This window comes from Electrona antarctica, assembly GCF_951216825.1.
Source record: "Electrona antarctica genome assembly, chromosome: 12".
NCBI classification, from domain to species: Eukaryota; Metazoa; Chordata; class Actinopteri; order Myctophiformes; family Myctophidae; genus Electrona; species Electrona antarctica.
Window position 1 is genome coordinate 47,393,182 of NC_136793.1, and position 17,563 is coordinate 47,410,744.

At 40.0% G+C, this 17,563-nt stretch overlaps 1 protein-coding gene across 3 annotated transcripts in view; it reads right to left on the reverse strand.

Moving 5' to 3' along the window:
- Nucleotides 1–860: 860 nt before the first annotated feature.
- Nucleotides 861–17,563, reverse strand: part of LOC306934215 (far upstream element-binding protein 3-like) — a 35,599-nt gene continuing 18,896 nt past the window's right edge. The window contains exons 9-19 of one of the 3 annotated variants that reach the window (XM_079516761.1): nt 15,951–16,055; nt 15,172–15,274; nt 13,548–13,648; nt 13,019–13,163; nt 12,394–12,554; nt 9,671–9,741; nt 8,319–8,404; nt 8,098–8,145; nt 4,880–4,951; nt 4,054–4,148; nt 861–3,266 (exon numbers count right to left, since the gene is read on the reverse strand). In XM_079516761.1, coding sequence (XP_079372887.1) covers nt 3,258–3,266; nt 4,054–4,148; nt 4,880–4,951; nt 8,098–8,145; nt 8,319–8,404; nt 9,671–9,741; nt 12,394–12,554; nt 13,019–13,163; nt 13,548–13,648; nt 15,172–15,274; nt 15,951–16,055 — 996 coding nt within the window. In that variant the 3' untranslated portion in view covers nt 861–3,257. Of the gene's footprint in view, nt 3,267–4,053; nt 4,149–4,879; nt 4,952–8,097; nt 8,146–8,318; nt 8,405–9,670; nt 9,742–12,393; nt 12,555–13,018; nt 13,164–13,547; nt 13,649–15,171; nt 15,275–15,944; nt 16,056–17,563 lie in introns of all 3 variants that reach the window. The other 2 variants (XM_079516760.1, XM_079516762.1) reach the window with 2 other exon arrangements.

Sequence of the window (17,563 nt, forward strand, 5' to 3'; positions counted from 1 at the left end):
GGATAGTGGATACCATACCAACACAAGTCTGCCTTGAGATTTTGACTTTCCCTTTGGGGTGCGATAGTTTAAATTAGCTGGAGACAAAATAAAAATGTGATCTCTCCACGGGACCCAAACTATAGTGAAAATAGCCAATCTACAAGCTTACGCGACACATTGTGAGCTTGTATTCTTGCAGGAAAAAAAGCAAGAGTACACATCAATAATAAAAATGAAAGATACGCCCGCACAATGATTATCTGCTCGGTACAAGAATATAAATTTGAGGACAACCTTTCGATCCCTATACGGACCTTCTTCAGGCATCATGCCTGTACAGGATTTATGTATTTATGGAATTGCCTTTTTTTTTTAAAATTCATAACATTCTCTTGAAATCTAATTCATTGAGTGGTGCAACCACTCCGATAGACAGCTATGTGTGTACTGTCCGAGCACGAAAATATATAGCGTTTGTTCACCACCAGGTATCACTGTTGCACAGCCTAACACAGGCCAGGGAGGAGGGCTTGTACAGTACAGTACAGTACGTACAGCACCACTCACTTCAGACGGGTCTGATTCTTTCACTTAAAATAAATAAAAGGGATGTTTGTGTCTGTGACACCAACATGGGTCCTGACGCACTGTTTGGGGAAACAGTGGTTTAATTAAGCCCAAACCACACCAATGGGTCACCATGCAACTCCTTGCAACCAAACGGGTGCGAGTAGACGCATGTTGTTGCAAGAAACCATTGAATTTAACCAATTCAATCACTTGGGTCAACAAGCGCCGAGTCGAACCACTTTGTAGCTTCTCGAGCCATTGGTGGGGTTTGGGCTTGAGACACATATACAGAAAGAAACCATCAGTCGTAAAGAATGAGCCTGTTTATTAGCCCTCATGTTAATCATATCATCATCATCCTGCTGTTCCTGGCCGCCCGAAACGAACGGATCCTTTACTCAACTATCTGTCAATAGAATCTAATAGAAAAATTTTCAAGGTTACAGTTAAGGACATTTTTATCCATTAGAAAACCAACAGAAATGATCATGAAACCAAACACTCGCACACAAACGCACGCGTGCACACACACAGACATACACACACACACCCGACCCTCGCCCCCCACCTCGTACAGATATATTGGATGGGGGGGTAGCCGTGGTGTGCGTGAGTGAGCGTGTGCGTGTGTGTGGTTCGGGGAGGAGGGGGGGAGGGCAGTGGCTGAGGCCCACAAAGAAAACTATGGGTAGGAAAAAGAAAAAAGAAAGAAAAACAAGACAGGCGTGGACGGTAAGCAAGCACACATGCTCAGTGGAACACCACCACCTCATACTACTAGTGATCTATGGAAACCAGCAGTACTAGGGGGTTCTGGTAGGATAGAAAACCAGCATTACTAGACGTCTCGGTAGGATTAAAAACAAAAAAACAGGTATAAGATCGCAGGATAGAAGACCCAGCAGTACTATAGGGGGTCTTACTTTGAGGACCATGGACCTAACACAACATTCCTGACATCCCCGACCGACACATGATTGGTTCCACTGAACATGTATGTGATCGTCCAATCCCGTTTTGTTCTCTTCCTGGCTGCTGTGAAGACCAGCGCTGGATTAAAGACTTTGGGATGTTTGTAATGCATTGTTTACACACTGCAGTCCAACAAACCTTTGACCCAGGGGCAAAACCTCCACACGCACACCATAGTCTGAGGGGATAGAGAGAGATAGTCAGAGAAAGAGAGACAGCCAGCCTAGCATAGTCTTGAGAACACAACATATAACTGAGTTTCAGTTTGTAAATCGGTGACATAACAAGGTGAATTTAACATCATAATCATCGTTTAAACAAGAGAGGAAAAACAAATAATAATAATAGAGTCCGTTTTTTAAACCTGGAGAGAATGAAACACTTTACATAAATGATATTTCTCTTATTGACAAAAAAAAGAAAAAAGAAACTGAATATTCAATATTGGATAAACAGATTTTAAATAGAATCCCTGTACAGGAGAACTCATCATCATTATTATAATCATAATCATAATCATTATCACACAGAGGCGAGAGAGGGAGGTCCACTGGTCACAGTCTCTCATCTTAAAGGCACATTTCACTTTGGTTTTCACAGAAAGCCCACACAAAGATTGTCCTCTCTGGGGACCTGTAAAATCGGCAAAATACAGCTCAAGTGGGAAGTAAGTTACATGGCCATTTATGATTTTCTTCCATTTTTTTTTTCGTTGTAAAAATAACAGTCTAAATATCATCTTTCAAAACAGTTCATCTAAAACAAAGTTCATGTAGTTTATCACATCCAAGTAGTCCTAATGAAAAGCAACAACAAAAAAACAACAATAAGAACAACAACAACAATAAACAACAACAACAACCCTAAACTAGTCCAGATTAGACCACACTAGACCAGGCCAGATTATTAGACTAGGCTAGTCCGAGATTCTAAACTAGACTAGAGCGAATCCAGAAAGATATTGCTGTGTGATCCAGGTCTCTTGCAAGAGGACAGACAGGTGACTCCAAAATGAAATGTGACTTTAAACGGCTCATCAGGACTTCTCATCATAAAAACTAAAGTCATCACTACAATACAGGAATAGAAACTACCATCACAACCAAAAAAGAAAAGAAAAAGAAAAACAACGCTCTCATTCATTTCACCTCCATGATGACGCCACACACCTCGCAGCTGCTTTTAGTACAAAACAAAACCAACGAGAGAAAAGAAAAACAACATTTTGTCCGCGACAGTAAAACATTAACCAGCCAATCAGATGCCATTAAAACGTCTCTACTGTAGGTAAAAAAAAAGTGAGGAAAAAAAAAAAACAGAACTTTAAGTCAACAGAGTGACGCATGCTTTAAAACATTCTCTCAGTCCAGACTGCTATGCCTCTCAGCTAGACAAAATACAGATCAGATCTTCAACTACATTTGTTCAGAGTCACACGGATACATATTTATTTAACTTCAAGTTTGATAAAAAACAAAAAAAACAAAACAAAAAAAACCAAAAAGAAATACCAGTTATATATTTCTTGAGACCGGAGAGGCTATTCCAAAAAATCTGCCCGACAAAATATGAGCCTTTTATGGTTAAAAAAACAAGAGAGAAAAGTCCTTGATTTGTGTTAATATTTAGTTTCTACAAAAGGAAAGAGGAAGCAGGGAGCGCGTTGCTTAGAAACGCCAATTTCTTGTTTTCATTGACGACCGTCACTGAGCCATCGCCAGGAGGCGGAGCATCTAGTGATCCTATAGGGAGACAGACAGGAAGTTTTAATCAGGAAGTGAAGTCAGTTTGGAGCTGAAGATGAGAAGATTCAATGTGTGTCGGTGCCAGTGTTCATTTAATCCATTGAGACCTGGAACGCATCCATGTCACGTTAGCGTTTAACCACATTAACCATTAACCCATTTTGGGCGGGAACCCCTTTTGGTGTTTAACATTATGTTATAATTTAGCTATTGAAAAATAGCAGATCTACAAGCTCATAGCGCGCCACCGAGTGGCGCGCTATGAACTTGTAGGTCTGCTATTTTTGAAAAATCGTTAAAATGTGCCTCAAATCTTTCAGAAAATTGTCATGATTTAGAAAACTTTTTTTATTTTTATTTCGACGTCAGGACTGAATGGGTTAAAACCATGTCCAAAAATGTTGACCGACTGCCTTTTTTTCACTGATGAAAACTAAATAAAAACTAGAAAAACAAGAAAAAAGCAATGGTTACAAGACTGTATCTAGTGGCCCAAACAGGCAGGAGTACATTTCCAACATTTCAAGGGTTCATTGCTGAAAGAACAGGTACAGAGCGATGGAAACAGCGATGCTACAGTGTTTTGGTACCACAATGATCACGGGTCCAGTGCCCACAACATTTTGGCTTTGGTACGATGAGATAATTATGTTATAACTTACTAGCTGGCTAAAGACTGTCCAGAAGACGAGTAACGTTGTAGGTCAGATTAATATTAATGGCATATCAGGAATATCGCAGCTACTAAATGATGTTGTGAGGCACAATGTGTGTGTGTATTTACCTGTATCTGAGGCTGGCTAGGCCAGAGATACGGTCCCTGTTGTCTGTAATACTCTGCCAACGCTGCACTGTAGTCTGAACTCTGAGAGGATTGACCTACACACACACACACACACACACACACACACACACACACACACACACACACACACACACACACACACACACACACACACACACACACACACACACACACAATTAGTAAACAGACAAATAGTACATATGGATATATTTTTGACAGAGACAGTATTATTGTTTGACAGATAAGATGCAGACAGACAGAAAACCAGTAAGCATTCAGTCAGTGACCCTGAACCTAGACTACAAACGTAAGCATGATGTTGTAGGTCTACCAGAATGTGGCGCTGGATCAAGAAAACATTTTAAAATAGTGAAAGTAGCCAATATACAAGCTCGCAATGTATCACAACACGTTGTGAACTGTAACGTTTACCTCGTATTGTAAAATATTAACGATATTTTGTGATGTGTTTATTTGAAACAAATTAAAGGGAAGCTCCGCACACTCAGATCTGCGCACAAAGTATTTATTTTGCAAGCTTTCGGTCTACTGACCTTCAGGCATGATGTTGTGTTTATTTAACATGCTTAACTGATTAAGATGGTAGTGTAACACTTAACTCATTGACACAGTCATGACATGTTTGACTGATTAACAGTGTGTGTGTGTGTGTAACATATTTGACTAATTAACGTCAATGAGACACCGATAGTCAGATACATGCAGTCAGAAGATGGACAGATAGACTGTAAAATACACAGACAGACGGAGATAGATACAAAGAGAGTGATAGAGATAAACAGACTCTGTTTCTTATAGTATTCCTCCCAGGCTTTGCTGTAGTCACTCATCATGTTCTGAGGTTGACTCTGTTGACCTGCAACACAAGACACAGTATTACAGTAAGTACTTTCATACAGAGTACATGTTGTTGACACAGTATTACATTAAGTAACTTTCTTACAGAGTACATGTTGACACAGTATTACATTAAGTAACTTTCTTACAGAGTACATGTTGACACAGTATTACATTAAGTAACTTTCTTACAGAGTACATGTTGACACAGTATTACATTAAGTAACTTTCTTACAGAGTACATGTTGACACAGTATTACATTAAGTAACTTTCTTACAGAGTACATGTTGACACAGTATTACATTAAGTAACTTTCTTACAGAGTACATGTTGACACAGTATTACATTAAGTAACTTTCTTACAGAGTACATGTTGACACAGTATTACATTAAGTAACTTTCTTACAGAGTACATGTTGACACAGTATTACATTAAGTAACTTTCTTACAGAGTACATGTTGACACAGTATTACATTAAGTAACTTTCTTACAGAGTACATGTTGACACAGTATTACATTAAGTAACTTTCTTACAGAGTACATGTTGACACAGTATTACATTAAGTAACTTTCTTACAGAGTACATGTTGACACAGTATTACATTAAGTAACTTTCTTACAGAGTACATGTTGACACAGTATTACATTAAGTAACTTTCTTACAGAGTACATGTTGACACAGTATTACATTAAGTAACTTTCTTACAGAGTACATGTTGACACAGTATTACATTAAGTAACTTTCTTACAGAGTACATGTTGACACAGTATTACATTAAGTAACTTTCTTACAGAGTACATGTTGACACAGTATTACATTAAGTAACTTTCTTACAGAGTACATGTTGACACAGTATTACATTAAGTAACTTTCTTACAGAGTACATGTTGACACAGTATTACATTAAGTATCTTTCTTACAGAGTACATGTTGACACAGTATTACATTAAGTATCTTTCTTACAGAGTACATGTTGACACAGTATTACATTAAGTAACTTTCTTACAGAGTACATGTTGACACAGTATTACATTAAGTATCTTTCTTACAGAGTACATGTTGACACAGTATTACATTAAGTAACTTTCTTACAGAGTACATGTTGACACAGTATTACATTAAGTATCTTTCTTACAGAGTACATGTTGACACAGTATTACATTAAGTAACTTTCTTACAGAGTACATGTTGACACAGTATTACATTAAGTATCTTTCTTACAGAGTACATGTTGACACAGTATTACATTAAGTAACTTTCTTACAGAGTACATGTTGACACAGTATTACATTAAGTATCTTTCTTACAGAGTACATGTTGACACAGTATTACATTAAGTATCTTTCTTACAGAGTACATGTTGACACAGTATTACATTAAGTATCTTTCTTACAGAGTACATGTTGACACAGTATTACATTAAGTAACTTTCTTACAGAGTACACGTTGACACAGTATTACATTAAGTAACTTTCTTACAGAGTACATGTTGACACAGTATTACATTAAGTAACTTTCTTACAGAGTACATGTTGACACAGTATTACATTAAGTAACTTTCTTACAGAGTACATGTTGACACAGTATTACATTAAGTAACTTTCTTACAGAGTACATGTTGACACAGTATTACATTAAGTAACTTTCTTACAGAGTACATGTTGACACAGTATTACATTAAGTAACTTTCTTACAGAGTACATGTTGACACAGTATTACATTAAGTAACTTTCTTACAGAGTACATGTTGACACAGTATTACATTAAGTAACTTTCTTACAGAGTACATGTTGACACAGTATTACATTAAGTAACTTTCTTACAGAGTACATGTTGACACAGTATTACATTAAGTAACTTTCTTACAGAGTACACTCTGTCTCTGTTTAGACAGTCGGACGTCGTACGGCAGAAACCTCTTATCTCCATATTCTAACTTTGTCTTCCCTGAAATCAACCCCCTGCTTGACCATACATACTACACCGTGACACAAAAGTATCACAATCAGTATCAGAACAGACGCGTTCTGAGCTTGTTGATATGTTACTTTAAGTAACAGATCTGTTATTAAAGTAACAGATCAACAAGCTCAGAACGCGTAAAAAAGTAACTTACTTTTGCTATTTTTGACTTTGAATCCTGAAAAGATTAAGTTTTGGACAAGTTATGCCCAAAACTCTTCATCTTTTCATATTATGAGATTTCCACCCGACAATGAATTGTCAAATTAAGTACCACAGTGTTTTCTGCAAATGTCTGGTACTAACTGCTTTCTAATAACTGTATTTTTACCTGTTGGTTCTTTAGTAGAGTTCCGTGAATTTACTAGTACTTATTATCCATTTCTTATTCATTTTATTCAAATGGGATTCCGTGTATTGCCATGAAATTACTACCTATACAGATTTTTATTTTAATAGTAAAAGTAGACACAGGTCAACAGGCCTGATTATACTCGCTGCAGCCACGTAGCTGTAAGACACTACCATACATAGAGTAGTTCCACTGATACTTTAACTCAAGCCACACTTTCATCTCTCCCGACAGCAAGAGTAATTCCCTTCCAAGAATTTAAGCACATTGGGGTTGTCTTTATAGGCTTTTAACGACTAGTTATACAGATGCGGGAAGCAACGGATATCCCACACGACCTCTCAACAAACAGAGCGGTCAGGATTCTGTTCTGCGCATGCAGTCAAGTGTCACCATGCACAAAGTACGCACGTGGTGATCAAATCCGAGAGGCATGGAGGATGTCTGTGCGGACTTGAGTAAAAAGGTAAGTAAACCCTGTGGCCCATGACAGACCAGAAGCCTATCGTTTAGATTTTGTTCACATATTATTGAAAGGTAATAACGGTTAACAGGCTATGTAAGGTTAAAGTTAATACATTAATGCACTGAATGCAGGCTCCGGTAGGTGGAGGTCAGATTCGCTTCAGATTCGGTTTGGACAGAAGTTTCTCATGCTACGGTCGGGTCCAGAAATTCAGGCCCAATTCAAGTTCTAACGCACGCACACCATTACACACACACACACACACACACGCACACCATTACACACACGCACACCATTACACACACACACACACACACGCATCTCTGTAGTAGTGGGGCTGTGTTTGTGTGTGTGTCTGTGTGAATTATGGGAGTGGACTTGCCTAGTTTCTTATAGTACTGCTGCCATGCTTTAGAGATGTCCATTTGGCCTGTGTGACACACACATACACACAAACGCACAAACGCACGCACATACATAGCCTTAGCATGCAGGACATTAACTCCAGATGTGTCTAACTGCCTGTGTGTGTGTGTGTGTGTGTGTGTGTGTGTGTGTGTGTGTGTGTGTGTGTGTGTGTGTGTGTGCTCGCGAGCATCTCACCAGGGTCCTGTTGAGCAGAATTTTGCCAGTTGGGTTGGTAGGTCGTCCCCCATCCACCAGCCATGAAGGTCTGACCACTGCCACAGCTACAGGTATGTAGGCATGGCAATTTTGAATGAATGTCATTTCAATACATTTTTGACCATAAAAACATAAAAATGGCAGATCTACAAGCTGCGACACATTGTGTTTAACTCTAATTCCAATAGTCCGCTGCAAGTTAATGTTGCGCTTGCCAGAGCCTCATACTCGCACACCCCACCACACCCCGACGGTAGCCTGTTGTTTTTGCCCCAAGAAGACAGCCCTCCCTTCCCCAGGCTGTGTGCCTGTCCTCGGGCGTCGCATCGCATGTGCCAAGCAAAACTATTTAACCCGTCCTCCCGAGTTTCAAAATAACAATCGATTTAATAGTTACGTAGGTCAGTTGAGTAAATGTTTGACGAGTCACTGACAATTTAAGACGCGACAAGTAGTGCGGACACCCTCGCTCGGCTCCTCCAACCTCTACACAGTGCAATCTTAAATGGTATTAAAATGATTCAAATACGGCGATATTTTCTCTTATTTCCAGCTGTAGGAAGGTACTCCGTGATACGACGGTGAATACATCTGTCTGTGACTTGTATTTTAAGCGCATGCTGTTTGAAGCCAACATGCGGGCTACTGTATATCCAATATGTAAAGATTCATAGGCTAGTATTGATTGATTGATGAATTTATTAACGGTATGCAGAATGGGAACATTTCAAACCGAAAGCACAACTCAATACAGTATGGCCAAAGCATTCTTTCATCTCAGACATATTGCCATATATAGAGTATAATGTGTATATAGTTTCATAAAAACTTTTCATCTGGGAGCATTTTGCCTAAATCAGTGTATTTTCTCTATCTACAGAAGAAATATGAAGCCAAACAAATAATGTACTGCATGCATACGTATATACAATAGGGTTACCCTATTTTAAAGAAAAGTTGTTATTAATTTAGAAATCTCAGTGGTGCTTTTTTTTAAAACTTTTCCCCGGGACTGTATACATTCACTTTGGGACAGTTCAAATTGTATTTTGGGACGGTTCCGGGACGTTGGTGAAAAAAGTTTGTCTGGAGCCCTGGCACGCACGCACACACACACACCACATTGCCAAATGGCATTAGTGCTTATTATTCAAAGGTTGTTTTAGTTAAAACCTAAACTTAAAATAAAGAATACATAAAGCAATAGCAATGAAAGCAGCAACACACTGTTCAGTCCCAACCCATACGGTTTAGTGTGAAACACACAAAGACCAGTCCAGAACATACACACAGTATTGGAACAAAAACTATATGCTGTGGGGGTGACTTACTTCTGGTGCGTAGCAGGAGCCTGGGTGAAAGGACTGAAGCCAAAACCTCCATTACTCATAATGCCAGATCCCTGAGAGAAGACGAGACATGGAGAGAGTTGGGCAAGATTAACACTATAGGGTAGCATTTGTTGAGTGAGGTTAACATTGGGTTAAGATTAGTTGAATGAGAAGAAATTAACACCAACAGGTTAGGGTTAATTTCTCAAGACAGATTCAGAGCTGAATCTGTCAGTAACTCCCATTACAATGTGTAGAGTTGTTATTAGGACTCTTAGGTCTAATTAGGTCTCTACACGGTGCCCCCAGAGGCAGATTCAAAGTGGGATTGAAGATGGGTTCCCAGATTGGGTTAGGATTCATTTTGTTTGGTCCACACAAGTATAGTAAGTATAGTAGTATAGTATAGTAACACGCACGCACGTGTGTTACTTCAATAATTTGATGACCGGCAAGAGCGAGACTCAATAGTCTCCTACAGACGGATGACCAGGCCATCAAATTATTGGCTTAGGAATGAGACAAAAACTAAAACTAAAATCTCCATGAATTCAAGGCTTCATGGTAGAGGGCAGCACGGGTCCATAAAATTGGACCCGGTGATATCAGAACAGAACCGATCCGGATGCGAAAACATTCTAATTGGCCACACCCGGCCCGGACCCGGACCCGAAAGTTTTGGATCCGGTCCGAAACAGGGCCGATAAAAACAGGATCCGATCCGAAATAAAACTACCCCGTCCGAAAGACCCGTTACACCCGTGGTGTGTCCAATCCTATATTATGCTTATATTCACCGTGACTGTGATTATGAGACTGAAGTGAACACTGAACGTCAGCATCACCCCCACCTCTACAAAGGAGCGCTGAAAATAGCCGATCTACAAGAAGCTCGCAGCGCGTCGCATGGTTAAGTACAGTTTGCACAGCACAATGCAGATTCAGAACAGAACTACATTTTCACGGACTTTCGTCTTATTATACTTATGTATGCTTATTTTCACCGTGACTGTGAAACACTGAAGATTTTCCCGTCTTCTGCATGTCGTAAGTAAGCAGTGAGTCACACTTTGTGCATTTAGCAGCACCAACATCGTTACCGTCTGCGTCGACAATGACAACAAAACTGTCCCAGACATCTGACTTCCCTTTAGGAGATTGCGTGCTGTAATCGTTTGCTTGTAGTTTGCGTTTCACCGGTTTCACCTCGCTCAAGAAGGGGGCCGCCATGATGATGTTCGTGTTAGTGTTCGTGTTGTTACTGTGACTGCGCGCACACGGGCACGTTCGGAAATAGCGCACTGAGCGCACTGTGCAATGCAAACTAATAGGCGAGTGTGCTCCGGTGTGCTATTTCCGAACACGCCCTGTGACACACCCACCACCAGTGGATACGTTCCATTTCCAAATCCTCGAGGCGTGTATTTTATAACATAATCATTACAACGCAGTTGAACGCACGCATAACCATAATATGTCTATTTTCAAAACCTATTTTTAAAGTTGAAAGGTTTAATATATAATAAAGCTCGGGTCCTGCACAGGCATTTCGGGTATTCTGCATTTCAGATGCCCGGAACGAGGCCCGCAGCTTTGAAATGGAACCGACTCGTTCCCCGACGGCATGTCAATATTTTGCACCCGAACCGGCTCGGTTCTCGGTTCGGATCATGGGGTTTGTAACCGACACTCATTTAACACTAAAGTTAATATTTGGATCAGATTATATACACCTATATTGTCCCTAGTGCTGCACACTAATCGAAAAAAGATTGTGATCTATATTCAGACACCTTCATTATGTGAAGAATTGTGTAGCACTAGTTGGCTGTCCAATTCATTTTAGTTACTCTTATGTTTTTGCTACAAGAGAGACTTTAACCCTCTTATTGCTATACCTAATTAACAGTGGATTGATTCTTCAGCCAGCATTTTTCATATGTTTAATTTGTCATTTTAATGCCAATAGAAAAATCCGCGATATACACACTATATCTCATTCTGACGGGGCAAGACTATAGTATTGGGACAATCAGTCCTGATGGTGGCGGTAACGTCACCATTTTGCCGATTCTGACCAAAAGGAGCGAGTGAACGATGACCACATCCGGTTAGGATCAAAATATCCGGCAGTAGCTTTGCTAGTGTGCCACAATGAAAGATGTCCGGAATGCTAAGCTATCATCGTATTTTTCATAACTAAGTCAAATTAAGCTCTAATCAAGCCCAAAACATCGCATTTTACGCAGCGATGCATGCGCGATCACGCGCGTGCGCGATCGACCGTGCACGCGCGGATTTTCGGCCGGTTTTAGGAAGATTACATCGGCCGTTAGCAAAATTAGCTAAAAAATGCTAAATTTTGCGACAATAAGCTCCCGATTATTGGGAATCAATCGATTACGTCAATTACGTCAGTGGCCATAAGGGATTTATTGATTTCATTACGTCAATGGCCATAAACCAGTTAAGAGAGGTTTAAGTCAAGCTTTGATGTTGTCTGTTTAAAGCCACCAGGCTCCAGGTGCCACATTTTGAATGCAGTAATGTTCAGAAACTACAGACTAAAGACAATAAATATTTTCATGGAAAAATGAGAATCGTGTGAAAATCGAGATTCACATTTGAGCAAGAATCGTGAAGCACTTATTGTCCGTTTTAGGTGCAATAGATTAGCAGCTACATGAGGTATGATTATATATATATATATACACATGTTTTACCCCAATCTTGTCATCTATGAGCTGTCTGGCCAGGTCTATCTGCTGGGGAGTTCCTCGGATGGTGAAGACACGGGTGTTCGGGTCGGTGGACGGCGGAGGAGTCCTCTGTAACTCCACATGACCTCCACTCTGCTGGTTGATGCTTTTAATGGTCTCACCTCCTGACAGACAGACAGACAGACAGGTAAACACAGGTAAGTATGGATATACAGTCAGACGCAGGAAGGCAGAGGGACAGACAAACGGATAGATGCAAAGATAGGAGAGAGACAGTCTGTGTAGAACAAGACATTTTTAACACTTCTAAGTCTAAGTCTAACGGAGATCATGAAGCCATTATTAACTGAATTAAGCTGCTGTTAAAATGTGTGATGATGACCACCGTTTTTTCTTCTTCACATTGTTCACTGAGATTTGAAGATATTTGCCACATCTCTCAAAAACTATTGGTCTAAAATATATAAAGGTGTAGCTTGTAGAAATAGTATTTCTGAAACCGATTATAGTTATACAAACACTTGTCTGGCTCAGAACAACAAGAGGAATATCTACCTTCTCTCTCTCCTCTGAACAATGAGCTGAATGAACATATAAGACCAGATTGTGTGTGTGTGTGTGTGTGTACCTTTTCCAATGACCAGTCCACATTTATCAGCAGGTATGGTGTAGCTGACCTCCTGTAGGGTCCAGTCACTACGGCTTCTGACCCTTCCACCAGCACCAGCACCACCAGCACCACTACGCAGAGCAGATCCAAACCCATCACGCTCCTAGACACACACACACACACACACACACACACACACACACACACACAAATGAAAAATATTATAACAAAGGTGAAATTCAACTCAATACGGTGTAAAATAATTTACTGTTGGTTTCATATTATAATAGTCAATCTAACAAAGTATAATGTATCATTGTGGTTTCTTACTATAAAACAATAAATATAACCAACTATAATGTGCCGTTTCTTATATAAGGTGAAGTACAATAAATACAGTGTAAAATAATGTACTGTTGTGGTTTCATATTATAAAAGGAAACCTAACAAACTCCAATGTATCATTGTGCATTCGTCCTATAAAACAATAAATATAACCAACTATCATGTGCCGTTTCTTAAAATAATATAGCAAAAATAGAACAACCTGTGCGGTCTGGATGAGGTCGTTGATGAGGTGAACAGCATGCTGACAGCGATCTGGTTGGCCCATCACCATGGCAACACGCTCAGGGCTGATACCGTCATCTAGAGGAGGAGAGACACATCACTGACAACAGCTCCACAGTATAGTGCCTTGCTCACGGGCTCATCGACCGCAGTTGATGAGATCCTGAGGATTTGAACTTGCAACCTTTAGGGTCACAAGTCACAACCCCACACACATCTCATCTTTCACCACATGAATACCTGTTCTAGGGCAAACATTCAGTGAAAATAGAAAATGTACAAGAGTAGACCGGCTATTTTCGGCAAAGATATTTAGTGTAGAGGAGAAAAAGATCCTCTAGTCAGGTAGGCCCACTACTGGTTGACAAGAGATATTGGATTCAACTCGTATGGAAATAACACCTTCTTTAACATGCTCTCCGTTATAGCTCAACGGTAGAAATGTAACTTGCACTTGCATAGGGGACCCAGGGTCAAATGCGGGACAGGACAAGAAAGTTACGGATTCGGCAGTTAAGTTGGCATGGGAAAATTAGTTAGGGACTCAAATGTCAGATGGGACTTGCCAAATTCAGGTACGAGTCATACATAGACTCCATTATTCCAAATCAAAACTACATAAGATATTCCAAGATATTTCTTCACACCGTGACAAATGTAATTTAATAGATGCAAATCTTCTTCACAGCTTCGCCCTCAGATAGTTTGAATATTCATATTGACCCTGATGTGTTGATGAGAGCACAGAAACAACTTCTCTCATATGGATTAAATATTTTTTGGACGCACTGGAAATAGGAGAAGGCCCCTACATTTAAACATTGGCTAAAATGAAATTACTAGTACACTTTGCCTTGAGAGAATAAGTACTGCTCCTTGTCCGTTACTTGAGTAGAAGCACCTAATGGACAGGAAACCGTGGTTGACTGTCCATCATCGTCATTTCTACTTTATTCTATGCAGTGTCACTGAGCAGTATGGGTGGGAGGGATTGAGGGTTTTCCTTTTCGCTTTTGTTTTTCATTAAAAAAAATGTATACTGTACCAATTGTATAATAATTTATAACGGAGATTGACAGGAGGGAGAGAGACGGGGGGGGGAGAGATGAGACGGGCAGCAAATGTCGTCATGAACGGGACTCAAACACGCAACGTGCTGTCAGGCCAGAGCCTACAGTTGGGTGCCACCGATATTGTCCCTTATCATTTGACCCATTTAGGCCTGACCTCAACATTTTTAAAAATCCTTCTAAATCCTCCAGTTTTCTGAAATAAATATTTTCACGATTTTTCAAAAATAGCAGACCTACAAGCTCGTAGCGCGCCACTCGGTGGCGCGCTATGAGCTTGTAGATCTGCTATTTTTCAATAGCTAAATTATAACATAATGTTTAAAACACCAAAAGGGGTTCCCGCCCAAAATGGGTTAATGTCCTTTTGCGCAGATCACGCAAACCTCAGCAAAAAGAAAAGGACAATATCGATGGCCTCCAACTGTATATGTGGTATGCGCCTGGACCACAAGGCCAGCGGGCACCTATAACCTGTTCTTAATAAAAACATACTTGACAGAATAAAGTTACGGATTGATGTATACAGACCTGGTTTGAACTGGATTCTGACTCCGGCATCATTCTGAATCTTTTTGATCATGTCCCCATTCCGACCAATCACGATGCCTACAGCAAACCTGGGCACTGCCACCTGGGGGGGATGTAGAAAGACAGACGGCTAAGTTTCAACAAGTCTCCTCAGACACAAAACTGTCTTTCTGTCTCTCTCTCTCTCTGTGTGTACTGTACATAATGTATGTACAGTGGTGCACATAAGCTTTGTTAGTACTCAGTGGAGCCTGTGGAGATGTTTGCTTGGTGCGCACTGCGGGCGGACGTCTCTCCTCTACCATGCTACTTCAGCCAGCATGAGACAGATAAAATGAACTACTCGCCTATTAGGTTCCAATGTTTAACGTACTTCCAAAGTGTGTACATTGTTTAAGTCACAGATGCTGCATGGTTTTCACATCGTAAATATATGAACTTTGGCAAAAAGTTGTTTAATCCAAGTGGGTTCTTGTTTACTTTCTTGGTTAGACTAGCGCTTCGAACGGAATCATAACTTGTCATGGCTAAAAAATAAGCCACTTGTATTGACTAGTCAACAGTAGTTGCATTTTAAGTCTACTTACAGAATGTAGATATTTGTAGTACATGACACCAGAGCTAGTAAATGTTACTGGTGGCAGTATGCAAGAGAGCCCCATTTCGTTTGATCTGCCGCGCAACATTTATTTTGACCACGCATGCGCACCAGTTATGTGCACCCCTGTGTATGTGTATTGTAATGTAAAGTGTGTTTTAAGCGCAAGTCTTACACTTACATCCAGGGTACTTCCTCCCAGCCTGGCAGTGAAGTCGTTTCGTCCGGTTCTGAAATCTCCTTGATCCTTCTCCCTGATCACCTCCAACACCAGCTCTCTGGCTGCCTGTATGTGTGTGTGAAGAAGAGGAGAGCTTTAGTTGGGAGTCTCTCCATGGACAAAGTGTTAAAAACCATAACGAAGGAAAGCGGTACAGTGGTAACTTCATCTTTTCATGTTCCTCATAATAACACAAACACAAAAGTCGATAAACTATAGTACTCTGTACCACCAACAGATTTAGTGGCTGTGCACAAAATGGGTTTAACATTATGTATAAGATTGTAATATCAAAGTGTATTCAAACAATACAAATAACAGGCGTACCAAGTGATGAGTTCAATAGATTGTAACTGTGTACAGTACACTACACATTCAATGTATTTCTCATGTCTTTGTAGAATGATGGCCTGACCATCAGGGACGGATTAACCCCCACGAGGGCCCCTGGGCCGGTAATATTTTCAGGGCCCCCATAGCTCGCGTGCGCGCGTCATTTTCGTGTTTTTAATCAATTTTGTGCGGGAACCCCTTTTAGTGTTTTAAACATTGTTATAATTTAGCTATAGAAAAATAGCAGATCTACAAGCTCACAAGCTCAAAGCGGAGGATTTAGAAGGTTAACCTAAATTTAACAAAATCAACAGCCAATGGAGGGTCCCAGGAGCCCTTTTCAGGGCGTCAAACCTAGTACCTAACGGTCCAATTTCCCTGAGGGGCCCCTGAATGCCAAGGGCCCCTGGGCCACGGCCCCACTGGCTAATTTGTCCCTGCTGACCATGCACTCAAAAGTCAAAAGGAGGGATTATTAATGATTCTACCAAAACACCACAATCCCTGGGACACATGATTAGTCCGACTGGTTGAGAACCACTTCTTGGAACAGGTTTCATAACACTTTATACAGAACATTGTTGGTCTAATAGATGCTATTCTAAATGTTTATCAGAGCCAGGAAGACGGCAGTGATGGGAAAACGCTACCAGAGGAAAGTTCTCATTTAACCCATTCTGGACGGGAACCCCTTTTGGTGTTAAGCATTCTGTTATAATTTAGCTATTGAAAAATAGCAGATCTACAACATCTGCTATTTAAAAAAAAAGAAATATATATATATATATATATATATATATACACTTTCAGAGTGAACGTTTTTAACTCAAATCTTTGCTTCTGAGAGGTCCCTGGAACAACATATTTTCAGATGGGGGTAGGCTGCCTATTACATATCATTTGTGGGGTCGTTGACATGAAATATTGAGCACCACTGATATAGAAACATAGGTATTTCAGAAAACTGGATTCAGGATTTAGAATATTTTTTTTTAATTTCGACGTCAGGCCTAAATGGGTTAACTTACTCATTTAGACTTTACATTTAGGCTGAAATGTTCACCCACACATTTATTATATGAACCAAATATATTAGCAATAGCAGAGGAGTCTCCCAAAGACAAAACAAGTATTAGCAGAACATATTATATACTGTATACAGTACATTTAAATGTCAGGTATTGTGTGTTTATAAAGGAAGAAAAGATAAAAGGGGTGATAATATACTAGTATTAACTGTA